Source organism: Pipra filicauda, unplaced genomic scaffold (genome assembly GCF_003945595.2).
Source record: "Pipra filicauda isolate LSUMZ 115617 unplaced genomic scaffold, ASM394559v2 scaffold33_size4404698_pilon, whole genome shotgun sequence".
In the NCBI taxonomy this organism is placed as follows: domain Eukaryota; kingdom Metazoa; phylum Chordata; class Aves; order Passeriformes; family Pipridae; genus Pipra; species Pipra filicauda.
In genome coordinates, this window is record NW_024104465.1 from 2,109,973 (window position 1) to 2,136,557 (window position 26,585).

At 45.0% G+C, this 26,585-nt stretch overlaps 3 protein-coding genes across 7 annotated transcripts in view; all 3 read right to left on the minus strand.

Moving 5' to 3' along the window:
* The window catches only part of CABIN1 (calcineurin binding protein 1), a 110,637-nt gene extending 102,663 nt beyond the window's left edge, over positions 1-7,974 (minus strand). For 2 of the 4 annotated variants that reach the window (XM_027714326.2, XM_027714323.2), the window contains exons 1-9: positions 7,873-7,974; positions 5,175-5,239; positions 4,672-4,764; positions 4,271-4,384; positions 3,966-4,100; positions 3,527-3,707; positions 2,472-2,601; positions 1,346-1,495; positions 47-330 (exon numbers count right to left, since the gene is read on the minus strand). In XM_027714326.2, coding sequence (XP_027570127.1) covers positions 47-330; positions 1,346-1,495; positions 2,472-2,601; positions 3,527-3,707; positions 3,966-4,100; positions 4,271-4,384; positions 4,672-4,764; positions 5,175-5,177 — 1,090 coding nt within the window. In that variant the 5' untranslated portion in view covers positions 5,178-5,239; positions 7,873-7,974. Of the gene's footprint in view, positions 1-37; positions 331-1,345; positions 1,496-2,471; positions 2,602-3,526; positions 3,708-3,965; positions 4,101-4,270; positions 4,385-4,671; positions 4,765-5,174; positions 5,240-7,872 lie in introns of all 4 variants that reach the window. The other 2 variants (XM_027714325.2, XM_027714321.2) reach the window with 1 other exon arrangement.
* A 2,584-nt stretch (positions 7,975-10,558) lies between these two features.
* On the minus strand, positions 10,559-13,202 carry DDT (D-dopachrome tautomerase). The gene is made up of 3 exons (XM_027714182.2): positions 13,063-13,202; positions 12,793-12,968; positions 10,559-11,959 (listed from the first exon to the last, which is right to left on the minus strand). The coding sequence occupies exons 1-3, from the start codon at positions 13,168-13,170 to the stop codon at positions 11,887-11,889; spliced, it is 357 nt and encodes a 118-aa protein (XP_027569983.1). The 5' UTR covers positions 13,171-13,202; the 3' UTR covers positions 10,559-11,886.
* A 2,401-nt stretch (positions 13,203-15,603) lies between these two features.
* On the minus strand, positions 15,604-25,193 carry LOC113984280 (glutathione S-transferase theta-1). Of its 2 annotated transcripts, XM_027714180.2 has the most exons (6): positions 25,053-25,193; positions 24,903-24,959; positions 21,304-21,391; positions 20,043-20,193; positions 17,684-17,860; positions 15,604-16,889 (listed from the first exon to the last, which is right to left on the minus strand). In XM_027714180.2, exons 1-6 carry the CDS (start codon positions 25,162-25,164, stop codon positions 16,689-16,691), a joined length of 786 nt encoding a protein of 261 aa, XP_027569981.1. In that variant the 5' UTR covers positions 25,165-25,193; the 3' UTR covers positions 15,604-16,688. The 2 variants fall into 2 exon arrangements, with proteins under 2 accessions (XP_027569981.1, XP_027569982.1); XM_027714181.2 differs by lacking the exon at positions 24,903-24,959 and having other exon boundaries at positions 25,053-25,164.
* Between the last annotated feature and the right edge of the window lie 1,392 nt (positions 25,194-26,585).

Genomic DNA, 26,585 nt, shown 5'->3' on the forward strand with positions numbered 1-26,585 from the left:
AAGTAGGAAAGAGATCTTGAATCTCAGACTGAAGTACCTTGCTCACCTACAGTAGCTCCTGGTTCCAATGAACTCTGACTGTGACTTGGAAAGTTGGGTGTTGTTGGAGTGTAAGGTAACACAGGATCTGGCATTGTCATCACTGGGTTAGTGCTGACAGGAGTTGGCTGAATAACACTGACAGGAGTAGAGGTGGGAGAAAGGATCAGATGCTGGACTGGGTCTCTGTATTCTGAGAGATCAATTCTCTTTCCCAGACTGGGCCGAGGAGGATCACATGTCGTGAGGTGCTGATACATGGCAAGTAAAGCTTCTCCCAAACACTTCCACCTGCACACGGGAACACAACAGCATCGTGGCATTAATTCTCGTCACATTATTTTCTAAATTATATTTACAGCATTTTCTCCAGTAACTCGGAGATAGCAAGAGCAGCTTCTCAGTGGGAGAGCAATACACATTTGAGTGTCAAAAATCTGCCCCATGACTAGAAAAGCTGGAGAATATCTTTCTATGTTTCCTGTCATATGGAACGTGACAGGCCTGGAACAGAGGTCCTTAGGAGCTTGCCTTCAGCACTTAGCAAGCAAAAGTTTTCAGAGGAAACTGGTATACTGGTTGCAGTAAGAAAGAAATGGGAGTCACTAATGTGCCCAATCTCAAAGAATGTCTATGCAGTAGTTGCTGAGGAAATTACTCTACATTAAACCCTAAAACCAGTAAAAAATGTAGTGTCAAATAAACAATTTTCAAGTTCTGCATTCAATCAACAATAATAAAAGAACTCACCCTCATCCACAGCTAGGAGCAACTTACCTGTAATAGGACTTACATGCAAAGTCCATTAATATTCCAGAAAAATATGTGCAATAAAAAACCCAAATCAAACCCCAATCCTTCATAATAAAGACATACACAACAACTTACTAGTATCCTTCTATCTTGCTGCAAATAAATACTTGCAGTTTTTTTGTTTCCACTATCCCAACAGCAAAAAGAATTTTTTAAAAGCTAAACTTACTTTGAAATTCATATACAAACTGGACATATATGAATAATCCAATAATACAGTTTGAATAGCTGCCAAATCACACTTAGCTACCTTTTTTTTTTTTTTTTACATCACTGGTTTTAAATCAAAAATTGAAAACTGACAGCTATGGGGTTTGTGCTAAAACAGTAAGCACACCAAACAAACCTATAAACTAATAACAAAACACTGGGGGGTTGGTTTGTTTTTACAAGGCAAAAAAAAAGTGTTCTGAAGAAATCTGAAGCTCACCACAGTTGTGACCACACGGGGCTTCAGAGGAACCTTTTGAAAAGAGAAAATACAAAGACATACGTGAAAAAGGGAATTGGCTGGACCAGTCTGAGGTCTGGCTCCCTGTCACGCACCAGCAAAGCTTGTCTCTTCTTACGCAGCTCCAGCGCTTCGTTTAGGATTCTTCCTGTTTCAGCTTCACTCACATTTACATTATGGATAGACATGTCACTAAGAAATAAAGAGAAACGGAGACAAGTTAAAGCTTTTGTTTGTTGTTTGGTTTTTTTTATTGGTTTGTTGTTTTTTTCTTAAAGGCTGGGGGGGCATTAATTTCAAATCTCCATACAGTGTAACAAAAATAGTTTTAAAAGAAGGATTCAAATAACATTATTTTACGAACTTTATGGCATGCATATAGAAGTGTTCACCACCAGAAATCTTTGTTTTGAATGAGCAGCTAACTTAGACAGGTCCTGTAAATTTTATGGGCCTTCATTTTCTTTTCCCACTTTCCTCTTACCCACTCATACTACAAAATCCACACAGAAAGAAACAGTCTACTTTGCAGAGCTACACAACACCAAACTTTTAGCAAAGGTTTTCCATTACATACTGCAATAAAAAAGAAATAATAAAGGACTAAAATCTTAACCATAATGTTGCAAAATATCTTCAGAGTTGCTCTGGTCTGAAATCTTAATAAAGTAAGAATTTCAGCATCTTGGGTACTAATGAAACATACGGAGCCATCTGACTGTACTCATTTGTCAATAAAAATCAGTAAGACTCCCAAAGTAGTCCCAAATTTTTAACTGCTTGAAAAAGCAGTAATGTGGGGGGGGGGGAGTTTAAGGTGGGAGTTGTTTTGTTTTGGTTGTTATTGTTTGGTTTTAATTAGGAAAACTAAAGTGAATGCTGCAGGGATCAGCTACTAATAAGTAAAACAAAGGTAGATGATTATGAGAGATCTGGGTGTGAAAATAAGTGAGCAGCAACAAATGGATCCTTTGCCTCTTTCTACCTCCCTCCAAAAGTTATTACTGAAGAACATTCTGTCAGCAGCACCAGTAACATTATTATTCAGAAGGCAGGTTAGCAAGATATCACTATCACTTAAAGCATAAGATCTCAGCAGCTTTTTAGAACAACCCCAAACCCAAAATTTACACTCCAAGGGCAGCATGTACTGTAAGACAACATTCACCATTTGAGGAACATCCTTAAGGAATCTTTCCGGAGGCAAGGCTGCTCCTCAAAGATCTTCTCCTTCAGAACCAGTCCTTTGCTATATAGGCAGTCTTTTTCCAGAGCTTTGCAGATAAAGTACAAACATGCTGACAGAGAAATAGGAATTGAATGGTCAATGGCTGCTTTGGTTCATTCAAAGCTCCCAGTTCTGGGCCTCACATACACCACTGAATTCCACCCAACTGTGACATTTGCATTAATTAGTCCCATAGCTTTGTAATGTGTCAAATAATTACCTGCATATACTTCAAATAGCCTATTATGTCTTTCCAGGTATTATATCCAGAAAAAGAATATAATTAATTTTGTTTAAACAATGTTTGCAGTACATCTTTCACTTACTTTCAAGATTTCATTCCGACACAGAAGAAATCAGAATCATAAACCAGAATCACAATTATTTACCATTTTTATGTTATCAAATGTCTTAACTGCAGATTCCATTGGTGAAACAAGCAGTGTATCCCACCAGGGCTTTGCTCACGTGTAATGACGTGAAGAGAATTAGAACCATTCCAGTGGGACAAACCTAAGGGATTAGATTCAACAATTCTGCCATCTTGCAACTTCTCTCCCAAACTTCCTTTGAATCAGTTCATGCACTGGGTATTACTCAAATGTAAAATCTTAAGGTCAGTTATATCCACTGCTGTAACTACAATAAATCATACTAGGCTATGTAGTTTTATAGTCAAAACTATGTAGCTGGAAATCAGTAGAAAGACAAACCTAATATACACTGAAAGGGAAAAGAACAGTCTACAGGGAAACTTCCTGCAGAGGCTCTGATCTAAGAGCCCCAGTCATTTACTTTTAGGGTAACCAGAACTGATATAAACCATCATACTTCATCATGAAATTAAAAAATCTCTATCAGGAAACAGAAGTCTCTATCATACCCTAACATACTGCTTATGCCAGATACAACCCATACAATTGCATCATTACAATTTTTTTATTGGTATGTAAAATTACACATATACTGAGATTTTCTTCACACATCGTACTCACTTGTGTAGTCACTGAGTGTATACAAGATTGTGATAAGGTTATCTAAGCAAGGCCAGTGATCAGGATTACACCTGAGACCTTCTTCGAAAGCGTGACGAGCCAAAGGAAGGCGGATTAGTTTTATTGCCACACGACCAATTTTATACCAGAGGTTGACATCAGTAGAGTCCAGCATTACAGCCTAGAAGGCATAACAAACAACATCACATTCCAGACACACAGATCCACTTGTCTGCAGGGACTGGCACTGCTTTAGTTTTCAGCAGGATCACAACTGCTTTGGGGATTGAAAGGTGGACCAGTTATATCCCATATAGTGTCAGAAAGTACACACTATTCAACTATACATTCACATGATGTATGCCAAGGTGTATGTCTATATTTTAGAAAGTTTTAACAAATATTAAGGTTCCACTGTTTTATTTCAGCTGCACTGTACCTCCAGATAAAACTCCATGGCTGTCTCTAAGTCATCTCGTTGTGCTGCCAGTTGTGCTAGGTTTTTATAGGTGGAATATTTTAACATCAAACCTGGGTGTTTCAGCCCTTCTTTCTCATCACCAGAAAGCACTGCCTAGAAATAATAAAGTAAATGCAATGTGGGCATTAGGAATCAGACAAGTAAAAAGGACAGTAAACAACTTGCCAATTGACAACACTGACATTTCCAGTTAGCCAATTAGAAATGAAGACAAGATACAGTAGAAGCAGTTTCTAAAGCTTCATTCTCTGAAGGTCACTGACCTCTCTCAGAAGACGAATCTCAAGGAGCTCATGATAAGCTTTAGCAGACTCTTCAAATCGGTCATGTTTCTGAAGGTCCAAAGCCTTGTGGTACAAAGCAAAAGCTTCTGCTTCCTGGGATTAAAAAAATTAGAACCTATTTGGTAAGGTAACTTTATTAAATACAGTTATTACAATATACTTACATTTACTATGTATATCAGTGGTTTCACACTTTTATTACTTTACTGACCTAAAATAACTCATTTGAGTGAAGTTTTAGTTTGCTAAAGGAGGGTCCAAGAGATAAGATAGTAACACAGCTTTCCTGAAAACAAGACATTACGCTAAACAATCTCCAACGAGAGGATGAAACTCCCATCAGGACAAAACTTCACTAACAAAATAGTGGGTCTACTCACCTGAGCTTCCTTTGTCTGTGTCTTGTGACTTTTGAAGGTCCCTTCATAGTCATCCTCAACCGTGGAGCTCGCGTTGAGCGCCGCGATTCGAATCTGCAGTGGCAGTTGGGAGGCAACAAGGAATGTGACATCTACATGTGCCCCAGTTCCCTTTGCAAACTGGATTCTTCCCCCCCCCCTTTTTTTTTTTACTTAAATGTTATAGGGACAATACTGTGAGATATCTACATAAAGTCACAAGAGCTGTAATGATCAAATAATATCAAAACAATTTCCCACATGAAATCGGTTGAAAAAACAAAATTTCGAGTGTTTTACAAGCAACAGCTTCTCTAGAACAGACATGTGCAATACAGTGTTGGGTTTTTTTCAAATTCTTAAATTTACCAATAACTACTATCACTTAAAAATCAATGGTCTCATTATGGTAATTTATTCTTGGTCCCAGGAAAAGAGAAAATTCTCCATTTTATTTTTACCAAAACATCTCAATAAGCCCTTACCATGTTCAGAGCTTTTCACACTGCCTTTCTCCAGGATTAAGAGGAAGGGCCTAACAAACAGAGGTCTGGAAAGCAAACAGGATCCAAATATTTACTCTGTTTGTAAAGAAAACACTCAGAAGCAAAGACAAGCTGGGAATACTTTAATCAATAACCAATTAACTGTTCTACTTCACCACCACCCCACCGCCAAGAGATAAACTGTCCAACCACTGAGGAACAATAACATGGAAGTGAATTTTAACCAGAGACAGAAAATAAAATACAAAGTTCTTAAAACACATTAATTACCTCAGGATGGCTTTCACGACTTTCAGTTACTGTGTAATATTCAGTGAACATACAAGATAGTAACAACATTACAACACAAATCCCTTTAAAGACAAAAGCTAAACCCAAAAATGCTTCTTGAATACTCTGACACTTTATGAGCATGAATCGTTATAACTTATGAGTTTGTCTTCAGTTGCTTCAAAACAAACCAACCAACCAAAAAACCCCAAACAAACAAACAAACAAATAAAAAAAAGAAGTTTTCCTCCACCTTATCTACAGCACAAGCCACAGCCCTTACAGATACCTACAGAACAGGAAAGTTAAAAAATGGAGGGTTATCTGTGTCAGACTGACTTTGCAGCAGGCCATAGAGGCTGGGGAACCCATTGCTTAAAGCACCATCTGCACTTGGAAATTCCTCTGATTAAAGCAGTTTTCATTACTGCCATCCCTGTTAGAGCAGAACCAGCGTTTATAACTCACTTGTTCTTTCTGAATACACTGACCAACCTCTACAGACCACCTCTACTGCAAAAGCAAGTTGTAGCTACTGCATAGACACTTGGGTATATTAGATTTATGCAAACAAAAGAAACTGAGCTTTTACTAACCAGTATTTCTTCATTCTGAAGGAAGGATACTAATATTTCCAGTCTTTTTACCAATGATAAAAAGTTTAAAGAGGTAAATACGCATTTATAATCTGTAAGCAATCTTTCCTCATAACTAAGCCCATAATTTAGATTCAATTAACTGCTTGAAACACCATGTTAGTAAAGGCAAGAAAAAAATGAAAAGAGGACTGAAACAAAAAGATGACACATGCAAGACAGGCTAAAAACAGTCTTTTATATGGGAGGCTACATTAATAGAACAGTAAGTCCAGAATTAACCACAGCAGGAAGCAGTGGGAGTTTTGAACTATAAGCTGAATTAACTCACACATCATCATGATTAGTTCTGTGTGTAGACAAAATAATGCTTTGACAGGAATTTCATTCATTCAGCAATGATCATTTGCTTGCCCATGCACCACTTGCTTTCCCTGCCTGCAGCTAAATCAGACTGACAACTGCACAGCAATAAAGCATTTTTCTCTTTAAAATGTCACTAAATAAACATTAATAAAACTTCCAGTCTCTTTCAGGACAAAGACTCCTTGTCTACTTTGCATATGGAGAGAATACATGCCCAGAGATTGGGTGGTTGCCTCTTTCAGATGTATCGAATGCTACACATTTTGTCAGGAAGTGCAGTTGCTCATGACATCTAAATAAGTAAGTTTCTGTGATCCCAAATCAATCACATATTTAAATTGAGTGGCTTGAAGTCCACTCACAAATATGCCTATTCAAAAACATGCCCAATCTTGCTCAAGGTGGAAGTCACCAGCAGAGACTGTGGTCAAGAGTTAACTTCCAAGGTCAGACTGCCAGGGAAACCACAATTACAGAAAACACGGGAAAACAATTCTAATTCTACTTATTATTTATACCAGAACTTTGTACCATACAGGAACTCAGTAACAAATACTTAGCACCTCTCCTCTCTGGTGTTTACAAGTTGAAAGTGCATAACCAAACAGAACTGTGTAATGCTCCTTAAAAACAGGGAAAGGGTGTTTCCTCCACACAGCTTTGTATCGGTGTGTCAGGCACTGGGGGGGCTATTTTGTTTTAAACCAGGCACTGTACGTGGTTACAAAACTGAGTTACAACAGGGTCCTAATCTCTAGGAACTGGGTATGCCACTACCAGACCTTCCAGAGGACCACAGCTACAGCAGATAAGTAGGAAAAAAGAGAATTACTCTTTACTATAAACTATTACAAAGCAGTTTTAAGAGTGTCTCAGCTACAAATCTGTGGCTATGACAGCCGTGCACATCTTGAAAGGTAACAAGACTTTTGCCTTCAAAATCTTCTCTTTTACCTTAGTAGTTTAACACTTAGGTAAAAATTCCAAATGTCAGCTCTTGCTCCCAGAGCTTGTGTTGTCAGCTTCAAAGTAAGAAACAAAGGGAGTGACTCGGGCTTTCCTGGCTTTTATTGTTGCTGCTACACTCGGGATCCACACATTGCAAATACGCATTTGTTTAAAAAAAAACAAAACAAACACCACTAAATATTTGTTTGGGATTTTTTGTTTGTTTGTTCGTTTGTTTAAACACTGCAAAGATCCGCCCGCATTTCAGCACAAGCCGGTTTTGCCGAAACACGGTCACTTTCTGCACGGAGGGGCAGGGACGCTGCTCACGCCGGCACACCGGGGGGCGGCACAGGGGGCCGGGAGGAGGCGGGAGCCCACGCTCGCCTCCCACCGCGGCGGGAGAGGCGCGGGAGAGGCCGCCCGGGCCGGGCAGGGCCCAGACACCGGCTGCCCCTCAGGCCGCTCCGCGGGGCCGGGCGGACCGGGACACTCACCTGGCGGGGGCCGCCCCCGGCCTGCCGGCGCTGCTCCCGGGGGTTCCCGGGGGTTTCCCGGCGCGGGTCCCTCCCGCTCCCGCCGCTCCCCCGGGACCCGCCGCTCCGCCCGTTTCCACCGCAACCGCCTCCGGAGCCCCGGCGCCAACAACGGCGCCTTTCATTGGCCGAGCAGCCGCTCCCCGGGCAGCCAATGGGAGCGCGGGGCGGCGGGGGGCGGGAGCGGGCGCTGAGGGTATGAGGGAAACCCCGAACAGGTGCGAAATGAGCGCAAGGTCACCGCGTTTCCCTAAAGCTTCCCGGGAGAAGATGGGAGACATCATAAGTGCCCCTGGGAGGTGTTTCAGCATAGTGACGGCAGCGTTGCAAAATGTGGAATGTGTGAAAATTTTCTTGAGAAAGGATGTTTATGAAGTTTAATCTTTGTGTGCTTTCAAGCCTAATCAAGAAGAAAATAGATTAAATCTGTGAAACAAGCTCTAAGTGATGTCCAGGTATTAGTAATATAAATCACCTGTCGGTAGAATTGCCTTGTTAAGGTTTGAGGCTTGCCGTGTTCCCATGATCTCAGGGGGAGTTTAACAAAGCTTGGGAAGGAGGGTTGGAGCACTGATAATGAACACAAAGAACGCAGAATTTACGGGCCACAGGGACATTTGGGATAACACTCAGTATAAGGAAGAAACTAATAATGACAACTCAGAAACTGCTCAAACAGCTTCGATTGGGTAAAAGGTAATTCAGGCAGGGGCAGATCACAAACCCCCTTGGACTCACAGACCATCGACTCAAGAAACTCACCGACCCAAAACAAGAGAAAGACTGAGCCTGCAGACTAATTAGCATGAGAAGTGAGAGAATCATTAACCAATAGAAGATGGAATAGTGATTAATAAGAGAACTGGGTAACCTGTAGCCAATGAACATTAATGCCTTTGTTTGCTTAAATGTATAAATAGTAAAAGGTTTTGGTAGTGGTCGTGCTGGCTTTGTGGATTTGCCACGCAGTCCCTCTCTCTGCAAGGAACTGTAAATAAATCCTATACCTTGACTCTGTGTGTGGATTGGCCTCTTGCACACTGGGTGAAAGAACCTATTTTGGGACAACAGTTGGACGATGTGAGGCAGTGACTGAAGTCAAACACTGCTGTGACAGCTTCCTGTGGAAGTAATTTTATTTATGTGTAAGGTGGTCATACAGCAGGGAGTTCTAAAGAGCAGGTATGCCATTCACAGCCCTACAGAGCTCTCCATGTCAGGACAACCTGAGCACAGAGACTGGTGAGGCCGCACCTGTGGGACAGAACCACACGTTTAAAGCCTCCTCTTGCTACATCACATCCCACTGACAAAGGTAAGCTTGTGCTCAGTCACCACTGACTGAGAATTCATTGCACTGAATCACCGTTTAGCATGGTAAGAATCCTCTTCCTTTCAAATGTCTGATCTCCAGTGTCCCATTTGTGTTAATGCCTTTCTTTCCATCATGGCAAACCAAGAACAGGGTTTTCATGAGCAGTAGCATCACACTGTTGTGGTTGAAGAGTAACTTGCAAAGCTATGGTAATTCTGTAATAGTTTTTTGTCAGTAGTGCCCTGCAGTGTGCTCAGGGCCTCACTGGTCCTCTCTAGTGTAAATACACACAGAGATTGTCCACAGTTCAAAGGTTTGAGGCTAGGAAATGGTTACTCAGTGTTCAAAATCAGAACACCACCTTTTTGCAGGGTATCCTCGAGTCCTAAAATACTGTCAAAACTACTCTAACGTTAGGTCGGTGAAGGAAAAATAGGCCACCTCTTCAGATCAACATGAAGTAAAATGTACATTCAGCACCAGCAGTTTATGAGGGAAAACACCCAGCTGCAAACTCACAGAATCTCATTCTGTGCTGACAATCCCCAGGACCCAAAAAGTATCAAGTGGCTCAGACCGAGGTCTTCATAACTAAATGATCAACACTTCCATTAATATTTTAACTGCTCTTATAAAAGAAAGTTTAAAGTCCATGGACCATGAAATTCTCAAGATGGTCTTTGCCCAGCACTTTTTCCATGATTTTGCATTACTTTAGGACGTTTTGGCAGGTAACGCCAGCAATGCAGACACAGCATGGAAATAGGTGGGAAAGTCATTTTATTCAGGTATCTTTGCACAACATAATCTTTTCAAGTTTTCCCTCTCCGTCCTTACTTCTTCCTGCTCTGCTCTGCAATGCTGGGGAAGTTGTTTCCAGGCATGATCCCACATGAGGAGCAGCCAAGGGTGAGGGGATGAGGGTCAACGTGGCCCAAAAAAGGAGAGCTGGGACACAGGGCAGAGCAAGGTTTCTCTGAAGGAAGCAAAGGCTTTGGCAAGAGTTTGTGTTTGTTCCTTCATGAGGTGGAAGAATCTCCAGGAAATGCAGATCAGAATTAAAGTGAGGTTATTTTCTACATTTCAGTATATTCAGCTCAAGCTGGTCAAGCCCTTTGCAAAGCCAGGGCTGTCCCCCACTTCCCTGCAGCACAGTACTCCTGAGTTACACTGTGTCTCAGTTCACCTACCTGTTCATTACCTGAGTTTCAAAAACTTTTGGTGGAAGAGACCTCCTGTGAAAGTGGAGACCTGGGCAGCCACGATGTCTGCTTCCAGGCTATAAGACCTACAACCCCCCAGTGCTGTAAACCAACAAACTGACACTTATCAAAAGAGGCTTTGCTACAGTTTATTAACCAGATAAAGTATAGACCCCCAGCCTGATACACAAATTTTTGTTTGGTATTATATTCCTGACAGATTTGGCAAACATAGAAGTTATTTCTGCTGCATAGGGAACAACCAACAACCAACTTCAAATTGTAATTAGAAGGAATATTTTCAACTGTCTTGAGTCATAAACTCCAATTAGAATGACAAAGGACCACAGAAGACCCCTTCTGCCTTGCATTCCCGTGGACCCCCATGTCCCAAGGACATGCTCTCAGCTCTGCTGAGCTCCCTGACCTCAACCTGACCAAGTCACAAAGTGGAAAGGAAACCAAAAAATGTTTTCAGTATCAGTGGAAGGCAGAGATAACACCACACATAAAAAGTACCCTGCTTTTGTTTTAATAAAATACCACATGAATTCCAGTTATAAAGTGAGGGAGCATATGGGTCCTAAAAGCCCCAAATCCTTCTCCACAGATCACAGTGAGATGCTGTGTTGTCCCCAAACTCCCCGTCACAGCGGGGTGAGGAAAAGTACTTTGAACTGAGTAAATAACAGAAATTAAACTGGCAGGAGCAGAACTTTAAAAATATTTTTCTGTGGCACAGTGAAGGACTTCAGAAGCGACTCCCTCCTCTAGACATTGCCATCAGCACACGGACATTCAGCCCTGAGAATCTTGTGGACAAATAATAATTTGTAGGAGCAGCCACTGGGGGTGGCAATGACAGAGGACAGAGCACAAGGTCTGACATGAGACTTCAATGTCTAAACTTCTCTCCTAATAATCACCTCTTTTTCCAGAAAAGGCTTTCAGGGAAGCCTGAAAAAGAGAAAAATTTCACTTCCAGGTCATCTTGTCCAGCCTAGGACCCTTCTGCTGCCACAGAGAAAGAAGGATTTTTCTGCCTTGCAAAGTATGAGAAAATCTGGATAAACCTCAGAACCACTGTGGTCCTCAGTAAGGCCAAATGTTCTGGAATTAAACTTTTACTGCTACAAGACAGCTTTGTGTAGGCACATGCATGGCCATCACCAGAGGGCAAGGGCTCAGCTGGGCTCAGGCACCATGAGAGCCTTTGTGCTATGTGACAGGCTGGAGACACTGACCTTGAACTACCTCAGTCAAATCAGTACAGTCGATTGCCCCACTCTTCAGCTTTGTGTGCATGGGGGGGGGGGACACAAAGACAAAAGTGACTCATTCAGCTGAAGATGCAGAGTTACATAGATTTGATCACAAGAGGGAACAGGTAGATAGATGGAGCTGGTCATGTCTGGGTTGTCTTCACCATTGCTTTGTTCCAACCAGCTGCTCACGGGATCACAGGAATGTCATGACTGTCTTGTTCTTGCCGATCTGCCAGGGCTCCAGTGGGTAAAAGCGGATGACAATCCTTTTGGATATAAGAGCAAAAATGTGGACAGTGGACAGGAAACATTATTTTACAATTAAATATTATCCCTGCCCAGTTTGCAACATGGTAGAAAATCTGCACTAAGGTCTCAGTGTCTTACACTTCATGGTATTAATTTAACAGAGGCAAACATAAGCTGTGTATGGGCAGGGTACAAACAGGTACCAGACTTCATCCACACAAATAAAAGCAGACTGAATTTCAACAGTCTGCCTATGAGATACTTGTCCATTTCAGAAGGGCCCAAGCAAACTCTTGGCAGGGATTTACCCCAGCAGCATCCAAGAGGCAAGGAAATGCTACTATCACTCTCCTTTGGGGAGAGGGGCACAGAGGGACATGGCTGACCTTCAGGAACAGTCCTGTTCCCACATTTGGCATGGTGATCCCACTGTGAAGCTCTACCAATTCCTGTGGGGTTTTGCACCAATTTCACCAACTGAACTACTGATCTTCAGAGAACAGCTAAAGCCCAGACTGTGGGCAAGTGCAAACCAGTACATGGTTTTATCTGGCCCCAAACCACATATCTGGAGTTCAGCATCCAAGAGCATTTAAGGTTTGCAATCTAGTCTTGGATCTCTATTACACCTTAACCTCCCGGAGGACATGGGAACTGTCCCAGCCTCGCTGCCCTTAACATCCCCTATACTTTGGTTTGCCGTGCTCCACATCTCGACGGACCACACAGACCTGTGGAGCTGATGGAAGGGACGATCTCCCTCTCCCTGCCCCAGGGGTTATCCCGGTGTCCTTGCCCTCGGGGCGAAGGCGGCGCCGAGGCCGATGCCGCCCGGCCGGGCCGCACTCACCGCTCGGTGCCGAGGCCCAGCTGCGCCGTCAGGACGTCGAAGAAGCGGGCGCTGTGCCGCTGGTTCTGCTCCGCCGTGCCCACCACGCCGATGGAGGAGACGACCAGCTGCGCGCAGGGCTCGGCCGAGCCCGACAGCACCATGGGCAGCCCGCTCCGCACCGTCACGTTCACCCGCTGCCGGCACAGCCACAGTTAGGCCCTGCTGCTCCCGGCCCCGCCGCTCCCGGCCCCGCCGCTCCGGCCCCGCCGCTCCCGGCCCCGCGCTCACCTCGGCCGGTTTGCCCAGGATGTCCGCAGTGGCAGCGCACAGGGTCTGGGCCAGCCCCGGCGGCAGCCGCTCGGCCGGCAGGTTGGTGTCCAGCTCCACGAACGGCATCGCGCTGCTCCCACCGCGGCCCCAAACGCCCCCGCCTGCACCCGCCCGGCCCGGCCCGGCCCCTGCCCCGCCCCCGGGCAACGGTGCCCCGGCGGGGGCGGGCTCAGCCCCGGACCGCCCGCAGCAGCGCCGGGCTGCCCTCCCGCTGCCCTCCCACCGCCCCTCGCCCTTTGCCGGCGCCAGGCAGGGCTCAGGGCTTTCTGTGCTCCACCGCAGCTGCACCAGCTGGCTCTCGGGCCTTTGGGGTTTACCGTGTGCCGGTTTGGGATATGCATTAGAGGCTGTGAGACCTCACACATCTCCCCGGGTAAAATGAGTTTTGTGACAGTCAGTCCTTTTGTGACATTTCAGGTCACTGCAACAGACACCTCTGCACCTGTCTGTGCAGGGAAGGTTGAGAGCGGAAGTGCGGTGATTTCTCGGAACAACCAGCACCACAAGAAATTAAAAAGCAAGCAGAGAAGTTTACTCCTTTATCCACTATGTATTAATTACCAGGACTTTGAGAAATCAGGGCTTTGAGCTGAGTTGATAAAAGTGACCCCAGCAGGCTGGCTCGCAGGGACAGCCTAATCTACAGATCAGAGGTGTCTTAACTAGAGATCAGAGGTTTCTCAGAACCTGAACTACTGTCCAGTGAGGTTCCATGTGCTCATTTACAGCAAGGGGTTATGAACCAGCTTGACTGAAAGGTCATCTTGTTTAAGGCACAGAACTGTTGTGAAAATTGGCCTTGTGTAATGTGACTTCTTGAGTTTCTACAGTCCTAGACAATGCTAATGAAAACTGATGGGATTGCTCATTCTTTTTGCTGAGGGAATTGCTTGGCCTTCACTGCTGCTAATGAAGACAATACTGGCACAAGGGGCCGTGTGTACAAACCAGCCAGGAATAAGTCTGGGAAAAGATTTCTAGGAGAGAGATTGTGAAGTGAGAGACCCAAAGGGAGAGGGGAGGGAGTACTGCAGGCTGGCAGGGGGTGGCTGCTTGCGGCGACAAGCAATAATACAGATGTTCCCTTTAAATCCAGGAAATCAGCAAAAGAAATTACCCCAAAAAGTTAGATTACAGGGCAAATTTATAGAAATGTATAATCTTGTAAATAGATGGTCCTGAGTTTGTCACCAAAACAAAGACAGTAGGGGTACTCAGCCACCTTGCAAATCCTGGGTGCAAGCCCACCCCTGCCTGTTTGCTGGGTGTCAGTGATTTGAGGGAAGATGCCTTTTAGAATCCATTTTTCTCTATTTTTCTCGCATTCCTTCAAATATCTCTTTCTCATATTCCTTTCTCATATTCCTTCAAAAATCTCTTCCAATTTCAGTGCCACAAAAACCCCATGTGATAAGAAACCAGTATATCAGAAAGCCTCTAAAGGGAAAGAAGATTTAAGTATCGGATGTCAGTAATTAGAACTGGACGGGGGACTGTCACAAACATCTTTAAAGATGTGCATTGTCCTTTGCTCTTGATGGTTCACCGTGTGAATGGCAGATTGTTCATGGTCTCACAGAGATTTTATTAAACTAAACACATTTGTTTTATTGTTTCTGTCTCGGATCAGGCAATTAAAATGCTTGTAGGGAGATGAACAACCAAGACAGGACAGCACAGCAGCAAATACTCTCAAACATGCTCAGCCTTTGGAAAATGATAAGGTTTTTTTCTCTCCTGCAGACATTTGCAGTCTCATCATCCACTTCATGATTCCACTCTCAGTATTATAAAAAAAATCAACCACTTCCCATTTAAAATTTAAGTCAGTTGTGGACAATATTATGTGAATAAAACATCAATAAAACCTTATTATTCAGCTCATCTTTGGGAAGAAAGGAAGGGTGGGAATAAACATGTGCCTATTTCCAGTAGGGAAATAGACCTCCCTCCAGAGAGGGTCTTCAGTCAAGTCTCTTGACTTCATGGAGAACATAATCACAAAACAAAATTTCCTGCTAATGCAAGCTGAAGTATATAAATGAGTTCTCTTTCCAGACAGGGAATTTAAAGATCTCTCTGGGCTCTGGATTAGACAGTATCTAGAATTGAAACCTTAGTGAAAAACATCATGAAAACACATCAGCTTTTATAGAACTTGCCAGCAAAAGTGTCACAAGCCAAGACATGGTACTACTGGGAAAAAAACCCAGAGAAGCAACTCCTGAATTAATTACTCATTTGTCTTAGTCTTTACAGGAAGAGTTCTTGGGCAAGGATTTCAGAGTAAGGTTCAAGGGCAACAACTACTTATGAAGGGAAATACACATATGTATATTCCACCATTTCTGTATCCTTTACAATTTGTTATTTTCAACTGAAGAAACTAGAAATGGTTGGATTCGCTCAGTTTTACTTCATAAATTGTGCTGCAGTACAGAAGGATTTTGTATTTGAGCTACAGCTAACCCGAAACAAACAGCCAAGGAAAAGAGCCCAAAAGCTGCAAAACAACTCTCTGCCCTTTTATTGTGAGGAATATGTTGCTCAATGCCACAAAATCTCTCTTGTTACTTCAGCTGCACAGGGTGACTTACTTGGTGAACTTCCATCCAAAACAGTCCCAGAAGAGCAGGTCTGCACTTATTCCCTGTCTGCACTTATTCCCCCTATCCATTTTCCAGGAGAAATGTGGATTGCTATTACAGTATTACCACCGAAAAAAAAATCATTTGTTTACTGTTACATATTCTTTCAAGAAATCACTGTGAATGCATTCTTTCAGAGTACTCCCTCTATAATATCAACAGGGTATTTTAGGCAGGCAATGATTCCAAGGCTGTGGCCACCACCAGCCTGTTGAAGTGACTTGGTCTTTCCTGCACAGATCTCCAAGAACAGCCCCTGGCAGACTGAGCACCAAGGGAACCCAGGCTTTCAGAAATCAAAAGCAGTGGTTAAACTGAAGAATTATAAAGATTCACAGCTGTAGATGAATACAAAGAAATTTCTCACAGGAACCTAAAGGCAGCTAGAACTGTGGAATGTACATGCACAGCCAAGCAAGATGCCTTAGAAATAAGAAACTTAAGAAAAAAAATCAAATTCTTTTTTCACTTTTGTGAAGTAGTTTTGTGCTGTAATTGTCTGTGCAGATATGTGCTGGAAGATGAGAATTAGGCACACTTTGCAGTGTAAATGTTAAAAACTCGTGAAAACAACAATCCTCATCCTCTTCAGTTCTCTGATGTTCCCAGTTTATAGGCTGGCTCAGATTCTGTCAGGAAATACCGTTCTTGTCTCTAGCATTGCTGAAAAGACTGACTCCTAAATAAAATCCAGATGCATATTAAGTGACCTGTAGGGCCTCAGCCTTCTGTATAAATTTAATGTTTTGGTTGTTAAACCTTCCCTAGCTTCCACCCCCAAAGATACAAGAAAGGCCTGGCCAGGGGGGAAACACTCTGCAATTTCTGTGTCAGAATTACAGTGCTCTTTCCAGCTACATGTAGAACTGGAGGTCAGAGAAGAAGTTAAAAAAAAAAAAAGAAAAAAAGGCAGGAAAAATTGTAAGATAGGTTAATTCATTTCAACATCTTCATCAGCACAGGTGCCAGTTGCTCTTTCAGCTGTGGATCAATCTGAATGTTGCTCAGTTCTTTGATATTGAGGATCATCTCATGGGCTTGGAAGAAAAGCTCTTTCCCCACAGCATCCTCCACCCGCCTGCGCCACTCCAGCAGCCTGGGTCTGTCCTCAAAGATGTCACAACCAACTCCAACAGGCTGCAGAAAGGGGAGAGAGCAACAGTGAGGCTTTGGGCAGTGACTTCTTCACCGAGACAACAGGTACCAAAAGTGTACCTCGAGGTACAGATAAAGGGAAAAAAAATGAAGAGTTCACAGAGGAGCTATAGGAAGAAGGGAGGTCTCCTCTGGTCAGGTGTACCTATCTAGGGAACACAGAAGCTAAACTGTATTTTAAAAGGCATCTACAAGTCAATTCTTGAGTGCTGAAAGAGCTGTTATGAGCAGCAGAGGTGACTACCATGTACTGTGAGTGATTTTCAGCCACAGCATTGAAGGCATGGTGGGCTGGCAGTTCCAGGGACCACTGCACAGTTTGCAGGACAGGTCTGACAAAGAACAACCAGTTTGTAACAGATTTAATTTGATTGCCTCTGTCTGGGACTAATTCTTGCATCTTCCAGACACGGCATGGGCAAGTGCCATATTTTTGAATGATAAAAATATTCCTATTTTTTATTTCATCAGACCTGTCTGCTATTGCTTCTCACTTAAATATATTACCTCCTTCTCTGGAGGTTAAAAATAAAGTCATGATAAAGAATGAAGAAGAGGTATTTTTAGAGAGGAGAAACAAAAGAGATCTGTTGCAGCCAGCTTTTTGTGTGTTCTAAACCCACTCCCATATTCTCCCTATTGTTTTAGGCTAGTTCTGTTGAGATATGCCCTCGCTCCTCTTTCTACTGAAGTGTTACCACATGCTGCACCCTCCCTGCCCAGCAGCATCTGTTTTCCCTTGTGCTGACACTTCCTTACCAAACTCCACCACTCACTTGCATCAGCTCCACAATGGCCACAAGATCCGCCAGGGAGATCTCGCTCCCGATGATAAAAGCCTTGTCCTGCAGAAACCTCTCCTCAAACTGCTTCAGGGAAGTGGACAGCCCCTCCATAACCTCCTGGAGCTTCTCGGAGGGCAGTGGCTGCCCTGTGAAGAGGGGAATCAGCACCTGAGGAGAGAAGGGACTTAAAAGTACAGCTGGCTGTCTTCTCACGGATCCAATCGTAGTAATCTCAGTTACACCCCATGAACTGCTCATGATCATCAGTGATCCTGCAGCAAAGCCACGGGAGGGGATGATGGTGGAGCTTCATGGACTGCTACAGCTCCAAGTAGCTCATGGACAGAGCACACGAGCAGGCCAAAGGGGCTGACCTGAACTCCAGCTAATCAGCAGCAATGTGCAGAACTAAATCAAGGATTCATTTCATTTTGTCCCTGGCAGTTGTGCCCTCCCACTCCACCCTGTTGGGTTACAAAAGAAAAGTGGGCAACAGCTCCAGGGGAAGACAAATCTCTGCCATATTCACCCCTGTTACACCCTCTGTTTCACCAGCCAGCCAAGGCAGGTCAGCAGCTGCCTGCCCACCAGCCACCCTGGCCATGGAACTGGGTGCTGGAGGCAGCTGCCTGTCCCACAGGATGATGGAGAGGAGGGAATGGTGGTGGCAGTGGCAGGAGTGTGGGGAGGGACTAGAATGCTGGAGGGACTGGCTGGAAAGGCAGAAATGGCTTCCTCTGTGTGACAGCTGCCAGTGAGGCTGGGAGTGGGTCAACACCATTTTTACACCAGCCTTTCTGTGGCCTCCCAAGCACCTCTCTTTAAACCAGTAAAAACTTTTCCAGAGCAATCACATAACTGCAGTCCTTGTGTCTCCACAGACTTGCTGGCACAGAGGGTAGTTGCCTTTCCAAGACATTTTTAGCTGCTCACAGGGGTATACCCACCACCAGAGCCCACAGTGTTTCGCAACTACGCTGCCTTCACCTTCCACAGCTAAAGAAATACAGTTTATTTAGAGAATCAAAATTAAAGATACAAATTTCAATCAGTGCGAGTTGACTGAATTTCTACTTACTGCAAGTATATTCAACAATGCAAGCTGAGATTGCTTAATCCAAGCCATGATTTTGGCCAAATACATGTGGAACCTATTTCATCAGAAAATTCATGGCCAGTTCTTTTCCTCAGTGATTCCAATTATCCATGATGGGATCTCTGGATAAAATCACTTGAAATAGCATCTTCTTTCTTTTCTTTATCTCAGGGCAGTCTATCTTCTCCCATTTCTAGCTAGTGTGCTTCTATTACATGGTGGCTTTATGTGTTTCCATATTTTCAGTTATTCTGAGGACCTTTTCTGCATGTGGGTTATCTAATCACCTGCAGCAAGTAGTTGGATTTCTTTCCCTTAGAGCAGTGCAGTAACAGCCTGCAGAGGCTGGAAGAAACTGCTTCTTGAATGAATCTGACTCATATTTGAATTGTTTTTCTGTACTCTGTAGCCAAAAAATCAAATGCCAATAAATCAAGAAGCTAAATGAGTCCTGATATGCTTTGTTAGGCACAAACAAGGGCAAACTTCACAGCTGAGGAGGGAAGTTCTTACCTGTTCACTAGCAATTATGATTTCATTTGAGATTCCATACCACAGCTGTACTTGCAGGGCTATATTTGCACCTGGGTCTCTCTGAGGATAGCTGCATTAACTGTGAGTTGGCTGGAAATAGGTGTCCAGCAAAATCATCTGATACTAAATAACTTTCTGCCTCGGGGTAATTCTTTTAATTTTGCCTAAATGTGTATTGACCTGACTACACTGAATAAGGAATATCTGCACTTCTGAGTCTCTCTTCTCTCTGTCCCTGAGCCCAGTACCTAAGTGTACTGGAAGCAGAAGGCTCCTTTGGGATTTCTACCCTGATGGGGCTGCAGGGATTTGTATGAAAACAGCAAGTCTCTTTGCTTCCAGCAACAAAGTACATGCTCACCAAAGCCAAACTTCTGCCTATGTGCACGCTCTGCACAGCTGTGCAGTGAGGGGGAGGCCCCTGGAGGCAATACCCAATTGGTTTTATATTCATTCACAAACCCAGGCAATGGAATTCTGTTGGGTTCGAGACGTTCTGTACCAGACGTACTTCAAGGAAAAAAACCAAAATGGCCAAAGCTGCTTTTGCCAAACCCTGGTGTTGATCAATTCAGAACAGCTCCCTCTCTGACAGCTCCTCTTGGCCTGGGTCTGTTGTTTCAGCACAACAAACTCACTCCGGATTGGGGGTGTTCAAATGCTCAGTATTCTCGCAGGCAAACATCACTTCACTCACATTTGAATAGTCAGCCTCCTTACCTTGATCCACATGGTCTTAGGAGCATTAGCCCGGATGTTGGCATGATGCCAGGAGAGGTATTCATCTACCCGGGCCCGTTTTTGTATGTCTGAGGGGTACCAGTGGTCAGGAGTGTTGTACTTTCGACTCAGGTACAGCAGAATGGCAGTGCTGCTCACACATTAACAGGAGACAAGAAAGGGGTCAGGCAGTTGTGGTGCAGAATGCTCTCACCTAAGCTCCCTCTCCTGCTCCTTCTGAACTTGCTGCTTCCACCGAAAAGTATTCAGATCAGGATTTCCAGTGGAGTCTAGGGACCATATAAAGGCATCTAATTCGTGTTGACATCAGAGATGGCCCTTAATCACCTTAGTTCCCACAAAAACTTTAACCTGCTGGAAAATCGCAGCACTGTTCTGTGGTGCTGCTGGACCGTACTGGGGTAAACAAACCATAAATCTCCATTATCATCTACAGCAATGGTAACTCTACTTGCTCCTTGACTGTTCTGACCCATCTCTCCAAGACCTACACATGTTTATGTGCTTGTGTACAAAACTCTCTAATGGGTTATGCTGCCTTTTCATCAGGCCTGTCTCCAGCCAGCAGCTTCCACTGAAGTCTGTGGAAAGCTCAGCAAGGAAACCCTACAGAATCTTTTTGTGTTTGTCCAGATGTTTATACTTCCACTAACTGGCAGGAGGAGTCAGATGGAAAGATATCTTAGTCATCTGCGACAATACTTAGGCTGTTACTACAAATAAAAATGCCACAGAAAATGTGCTGACAAAATGGAAGAAAATGCAGACCTCTCTACTATCCTGGTACTACTACAGTTCAATTATTTCAGTATTATGACGCCATTAACCAGTCTCCATATTAGTCTTTTAATGTAAACCCTAAATTTTATCTCCGTAGGTGTTCAGTCAGCCTTTATGACTAATGCAGATAAACAGAATTCTTTCCTAGAGTAAAAGGGTTTTTCTTTTCCTAGGGTGAAAGGAATTTTTATAAGCTTTAAACACTTCCCAGAAATGTTTATAATCCCATTTTGAGCTAAGTGCATTCAGGGTGAGATCAAGAAGCTAAGTCAGCTGAATTGTTTACATTCTGAAAGATACTTCAAACAGAAAATGGAAAGAGATAAAATGAGGTTATACTATTAAAAATAACCAACACGTTCATGTATTCTGTGATCCTTAATCATTCCATGGGAATGACATTTTCTAAATGCAGCACAGACTGCTGGTACCCAAGGAAGTCTAAGGACTGAGTTCTTACCATTCCGCAAGGGTGAAGTCTCCGTCCTTCAGTGCTGGTACTTTCTTTAAGAGGTTGACTTTGCCAGTGCCTTGGCTATTTGATGGCCCTAAGAACATGAACAGACAAGGCTGAGGTTAGAAGTGTATCTGTCAGTGAATGATAAATGAGACATCTGCAGCCAACTGGACAATCAGTGACCTGTGTTAGGTTTTTCTGATATGGTCATATTTCACAATTAAAAGGTAATGAAATGGAAGAGTCAGTGTAAGAGCTGTCTGTAGAGGGCAGTCGGCTCAGGCTGGGCCTGCAGCATGGAGCAGTTCACATTTCTATACAGGAGTTCTACTGCTTGACTCAGGGACCAGGATACTGGCAAAACTTACTGACAAAAACCACTCCCTGAGAGGCACTTAGAGCACACAATGAAGGTGCTGGTATTGAAAACACCATTGCAGATAAAAAAGAACAGCTGACTTGTCTTGAGAACAATGTGTCCTATGGCTTTAGAGACAGAGGGAAAAAAGACAGAAGTTAGGATGAGGACAACTGAGCACCTACAAAATACTTAATATTTGCCAAGGAAGCAGGGTCTGGGAAAGTTGAGTTTGCATACAGAGCATCCTGATGAGGACAGATGGTTGCTACTCCTGGTCCTGTTCTGACAGGCACCACCAAAAAAAAGTAATTTTCCCGCAGTTTGTAAATGTGGGTGACTCTAGCTAGGATGGTCATGATGGAAAGCAACTGAAAAGCCCTGTGCCCCCAGAGATCACTGTAGTGGCTGATCAACCAAAGAGAATCCAACTAGATAACAGACACACTGAGCAAAATCTTTCTCCTGTTTGTTTATCCCTAAAAAGTAGAGGGAATCAAGTGCTTACAAAGAAAGTAAATGTTGTCAACAGAGCCGATCCCTCAGCAGACATGTAGCTGAGGATGTTTCCAAAGTTTTTGACTGGAAAAACACGAGTGCCAGCAGTACGACTGTAGGTTCATAAAATAAGCCAGATGTGGACATTTGCCAGGGGCAAGGGAGCTCAGACACCTCCACCCTTCATTATTCCTGACTCTGTGCTACACCTGACTCTGCATGTCAGCCTACCTCTGACAGGAAAACGCAGGAAGAAGACACCATCCCATAAGAATTTAAACTCCACAGTCCCCTGGAGGCATCAACAGCCGACCATCTAATCAGACTTTCACTTTCCTGCTGCTGGCACTGCTCTTGCCAGTCAGCAGTTAAATTGCCAGGGAATTGTACAACAGTCCAGGAACACCTGAGCAGAAAAGCTCTGAGGAATTTGTGTGCTTTGCTTGTTTTAAGTGCTCCTTAGAAGGAGGAGGGAGAAAAAAAAATAAAAAAAGAAGGTCTCTTAACTAACAGTGATCTCCATCCCCAAGAAATATTTGCCCCCATTCCGGAGGCAGTGACAGTGTCTGCTTTACTGGACAAATGTGCAGCAGGAAATAAGTCTCCAGGAAATAAAACCACCCTCTGGACTATCAAATTTGTTTGCATATCATTTGGGAAGGGGTGGGAGAAGGCAGGTAGCTGCATTACAATTACAGACTCCTTTCTCTATATAGATTTCACATAATGAGGCAAATCAAGCAGAGCAGACATTACCACCCTGTTTTCCTTTCTAGCTGACTAGCCTCTACATTGTTTCTTTGAGAAGTATTTTTTTTTTAAATTCCAGCTTCATCAGAGACTAAGGTTCACATCCATCTGCTGTCTGAAGGGATTCAAACCCATGTGTTCCATCTCGGTGGGAAAAGTCTCTGGCTACCTGCTGTGATGGTGGCCTCCAGCTTAGCTGGGTAAGAGGTTCCATGTGCAGAACAGGTAGCACTGTCGGGAGAGGCAGGAAGCCAGAGCTTCTTAAGAATAAGAGCTAGACAGAAAGTGCAAGTTAAGCCTAATAATTGAGAAAATTGAATATAAAAATGCCCACAAATCAAGCCAGCAGGCCAAGTACAAGGTGCCTCACACACATGATTTGTATCACAGAAACAGCAAGGCAAATTTTTGTAATCTATTGTCATGCAAGGAGTTGCTTGGAGAAGGTGCTTGGTCCTGTTGTTTTAGAAGGGCTCCAAAGGCCAGTGGTCATCACACACCCAGCTCTGGTGAGATCTGGTAAGTAGTCAGGGGGTCCTTGGAGAAAAGCAGCAGAAAGTTTCCAGTCAGTAATGCTTCAAGCTAACGAGCACTCCCTTGTCAGACCCAGTTGTTGTCCTGCTGTCTGTGTTTATTTTCCAAGGTAGCAGGAAACTGAGAAACAAGGACATGAGAAGTAAGCAGTGGATGAGGGCAGCCTGAACCAAATTTCAGCCAGCTTTCATCATATAGCAGTCCTAGCACGAATACTGAGCATATTTGTTCCCTGATGGGACTAACACATCATTACATCAGGCTGGACAGTAGGTCGGTGTCTGTAACACAGCCTGCACCACAGCCCAGAGATGGCACCTCGTGTGCTCTGCTTTGTACAAAGTCTTTATACACAGAATAAAAGACCCGTGCCAAGACTCTGCGACTGAGCTGAGAACTGGCAAATGCCTTGGTGTGAACACTGACTGCAGGCAGCTTCATTGGGACCAACTGCTTATTGTGTGAAAATAGAGACCAATATTTGTGTTTGCTGTTTAACAGAGTTTAAGCTTCTGCCTCTCTTCCAGCCAGCAGAGCCAGCCTTTTTGTTTAGTGGTATTAGGTGGCCTATCTTTATCATTCCTGTGATGTTGGTTTGACTTATGGTTCTGTTTAACATCAGTTGTATCTGGTGTAATGAGATCTTGGTGTCCCTCAAGAATATATAGATATATACACTGTGTGTATTGTTGGGCTTTGAGGAGTAATTTAACAAGGAAATTATTACACTGTAAGAAAAGCAAGGCAGGCTGCACACACAAGGAATTTTAAAGTGTAAGTCATAGTAGAAGGAAGGAGACTTATTGCTGAATGAAAAGAGCACTGGACAAGATTTTACAGAAATAAAAAGGAAAAAACTCCAGTCTATTTGTCAGTCATGTCCCTGCCTAATCATGTCCTCAGCTAAGGATTTCCAAGTACTATGCTTTGCCTTGTGCACAAAAGCAACAGTTTACTAGGAAAATGCAATATGTAACTGGGCAATAGTTATATAGTTGGGCGAGCCCGAACATCTGAGTGTTTCTGCAAAGTACAGCATTCCCAGAGCACTCCTCGGCTGTCACTGTGACTAATTTGCTAGAAATGGCTGGAGGAACATTCCTTGGTGATCCACAAAAATAGATGCAGAAGATCTACGAGACCGCTCTGGGAACAGGAGCCGCACGGTCAAACCACTGCGTTCAATGCCCCTGGGCAGCGCACGGATTCAGCATCACTCGGGTGACCCCGGGAGCTCGTCCTTCCCTCCCGCCAGGCCGAAGGACGCGCTGCTGCTCCTCTGCCGAGAGGCGAAGGGGCTCCCCCGGGGGCCGGGAGAGCAAAGCCGCCGCAGGTCCAGGCCCGCACAGGAGGGCTCAGCCCGGCCCCCGCCCGGGGATCGCGGCTCGTCCGGCCCCTCCCCGCCCGGGGACAGGCTCGGTGCCCGCCGCGGGGACCTTCCCGTCCCCTGCCCTGCTCTCACCTGCGCGGGGCTGCTCCGCGCCGCTCCCCGCCGCCGGCCTCTTCCCCAGCACCGAGTCTGCCAAGAGCCAAGAGAGGGGCTGAGCCGCCGCCCCGCCGGGCCGCGCCCGCCCCGGCCCCGCTCTGCCTCGGGGCAGCGCGCCCGTCCCACCTTTGAACAGCTCCACGTGCTTGAACTCGAAGGGGATGTTGTTGCTCCGCGCGAAGATGTAGATGGAGCGGCAGGGCTGCGAGAGCAGGTCCAGGTACAGCTCCAGCCCCATCCCGACCCGGCCCGCCCCGCGCGGAGCTGCCGCGGCTCTGCCGGCGGCCACCCGGAGCCGCCCCGCATGGGCCGGCGGGGGCCGAGCCGCGCCGGGCGGGAGGTGCCCTCCGTCCCTCCCCTCCTCCCTTCCCCGGGCCGCAAAGGGCGGGGGGCGGTGGCTGTGCGGGGCACGGAGCCGGAGAGAGCGGGGTGTGAGCCGTGGGGGGACCGCGGGGCGCCGGCTTCCTGCGGAGTGCGGTCTGGATAATCCCGGAGAAGCCCAGGAGAGTCCCCTCGACCGTGGCAGGGGCGGGAAGGCGCGGCTGGAATTTGGGCAGAGGGCACAGAGTTCCCTATTCCACCGTCAGGCGGCCCTGGCCCGCGGGGGCTGACACCGTGCCTATTCATTTTCCTTCAGGAAAGGAAGGGAACGTGAGAGATAACCTGCGAGTAACGGTCAATTGCCAGCCTCAAAAGAGAGGTTGGCACTAAGCTCTGAGAGAGCAGGGGTTGTCATTCCCCTCTGCAGCCTTGGCTGGCACCAAAGGGGCTCGGGAGCTGCTCTCACCCTCAGCATCCCACCATGGCTCTTAGAAGGTAAATGCTTGTAACACAGCTCTGCAGGGATGTGCCACTCTGCAGACAAGGCCTTTGCACAAGGTCCTCTAAGCATTAATCTCACACCGCCAGATCTCAGGATGGTTTTCAGTTCAGAACATAATTCTTTGGTCACGTAGTCTCTGCCCAGTCCTGCGAGGTGACACCTGAATGGCAGTGAAGCGTGGAGGACTTCTCTGCAGGCATTACATCTGCATACTTACTCAAAGTGACTTTCTGCTCTCCCTGGTATTTGTCACTTCAGATTTCCACACAAGTGGAGGAGAACTAAAGAGGCTTAGACTCAATTCAAGCCCTTGCACTGGGCCTGCAGCATTTCACAGCTGTGTGATTCAGGGAAGGTGACATGCTGGCTGAGTACAGGGACTTCTGGGACTCTGGGAGATAGAGCAGCTGAACCACTTAGAGCAAAGTCACCTCCAGTCAAACCCACCTCGGCTCAGCTGACACCTTTTTATCAGTGTTGTGCTACAGAGCCTGTGTGTTGCACAAATCTTTGGAAAGAGCTATGTGAACCTCAGGGAGAGGGAACTGGAGGATCAGTTGCTTTTTTTTCTTGTAGAGAGGATCGTTACCAAGGGTGGTGAGAAGGCTCAGCTACTGAGCTGGGAGCTCTGGGTAAATTATGAACTGGAACACTTTCAGGGGTTTAGAACTTTCAGATTTAGAACCACACCATAAGAGTTTTTCAGTTTCTCAGCCAGAACAGGGAAAGGGGCTGTGCACACCCTCCAGTTCCCCTGCATGCACAGTTTACCCTCTAGAGCACCTGCACCAGCACCAATATGCTGGAGATCAAGGTGTTGTGGTAGGTGCTTGAGT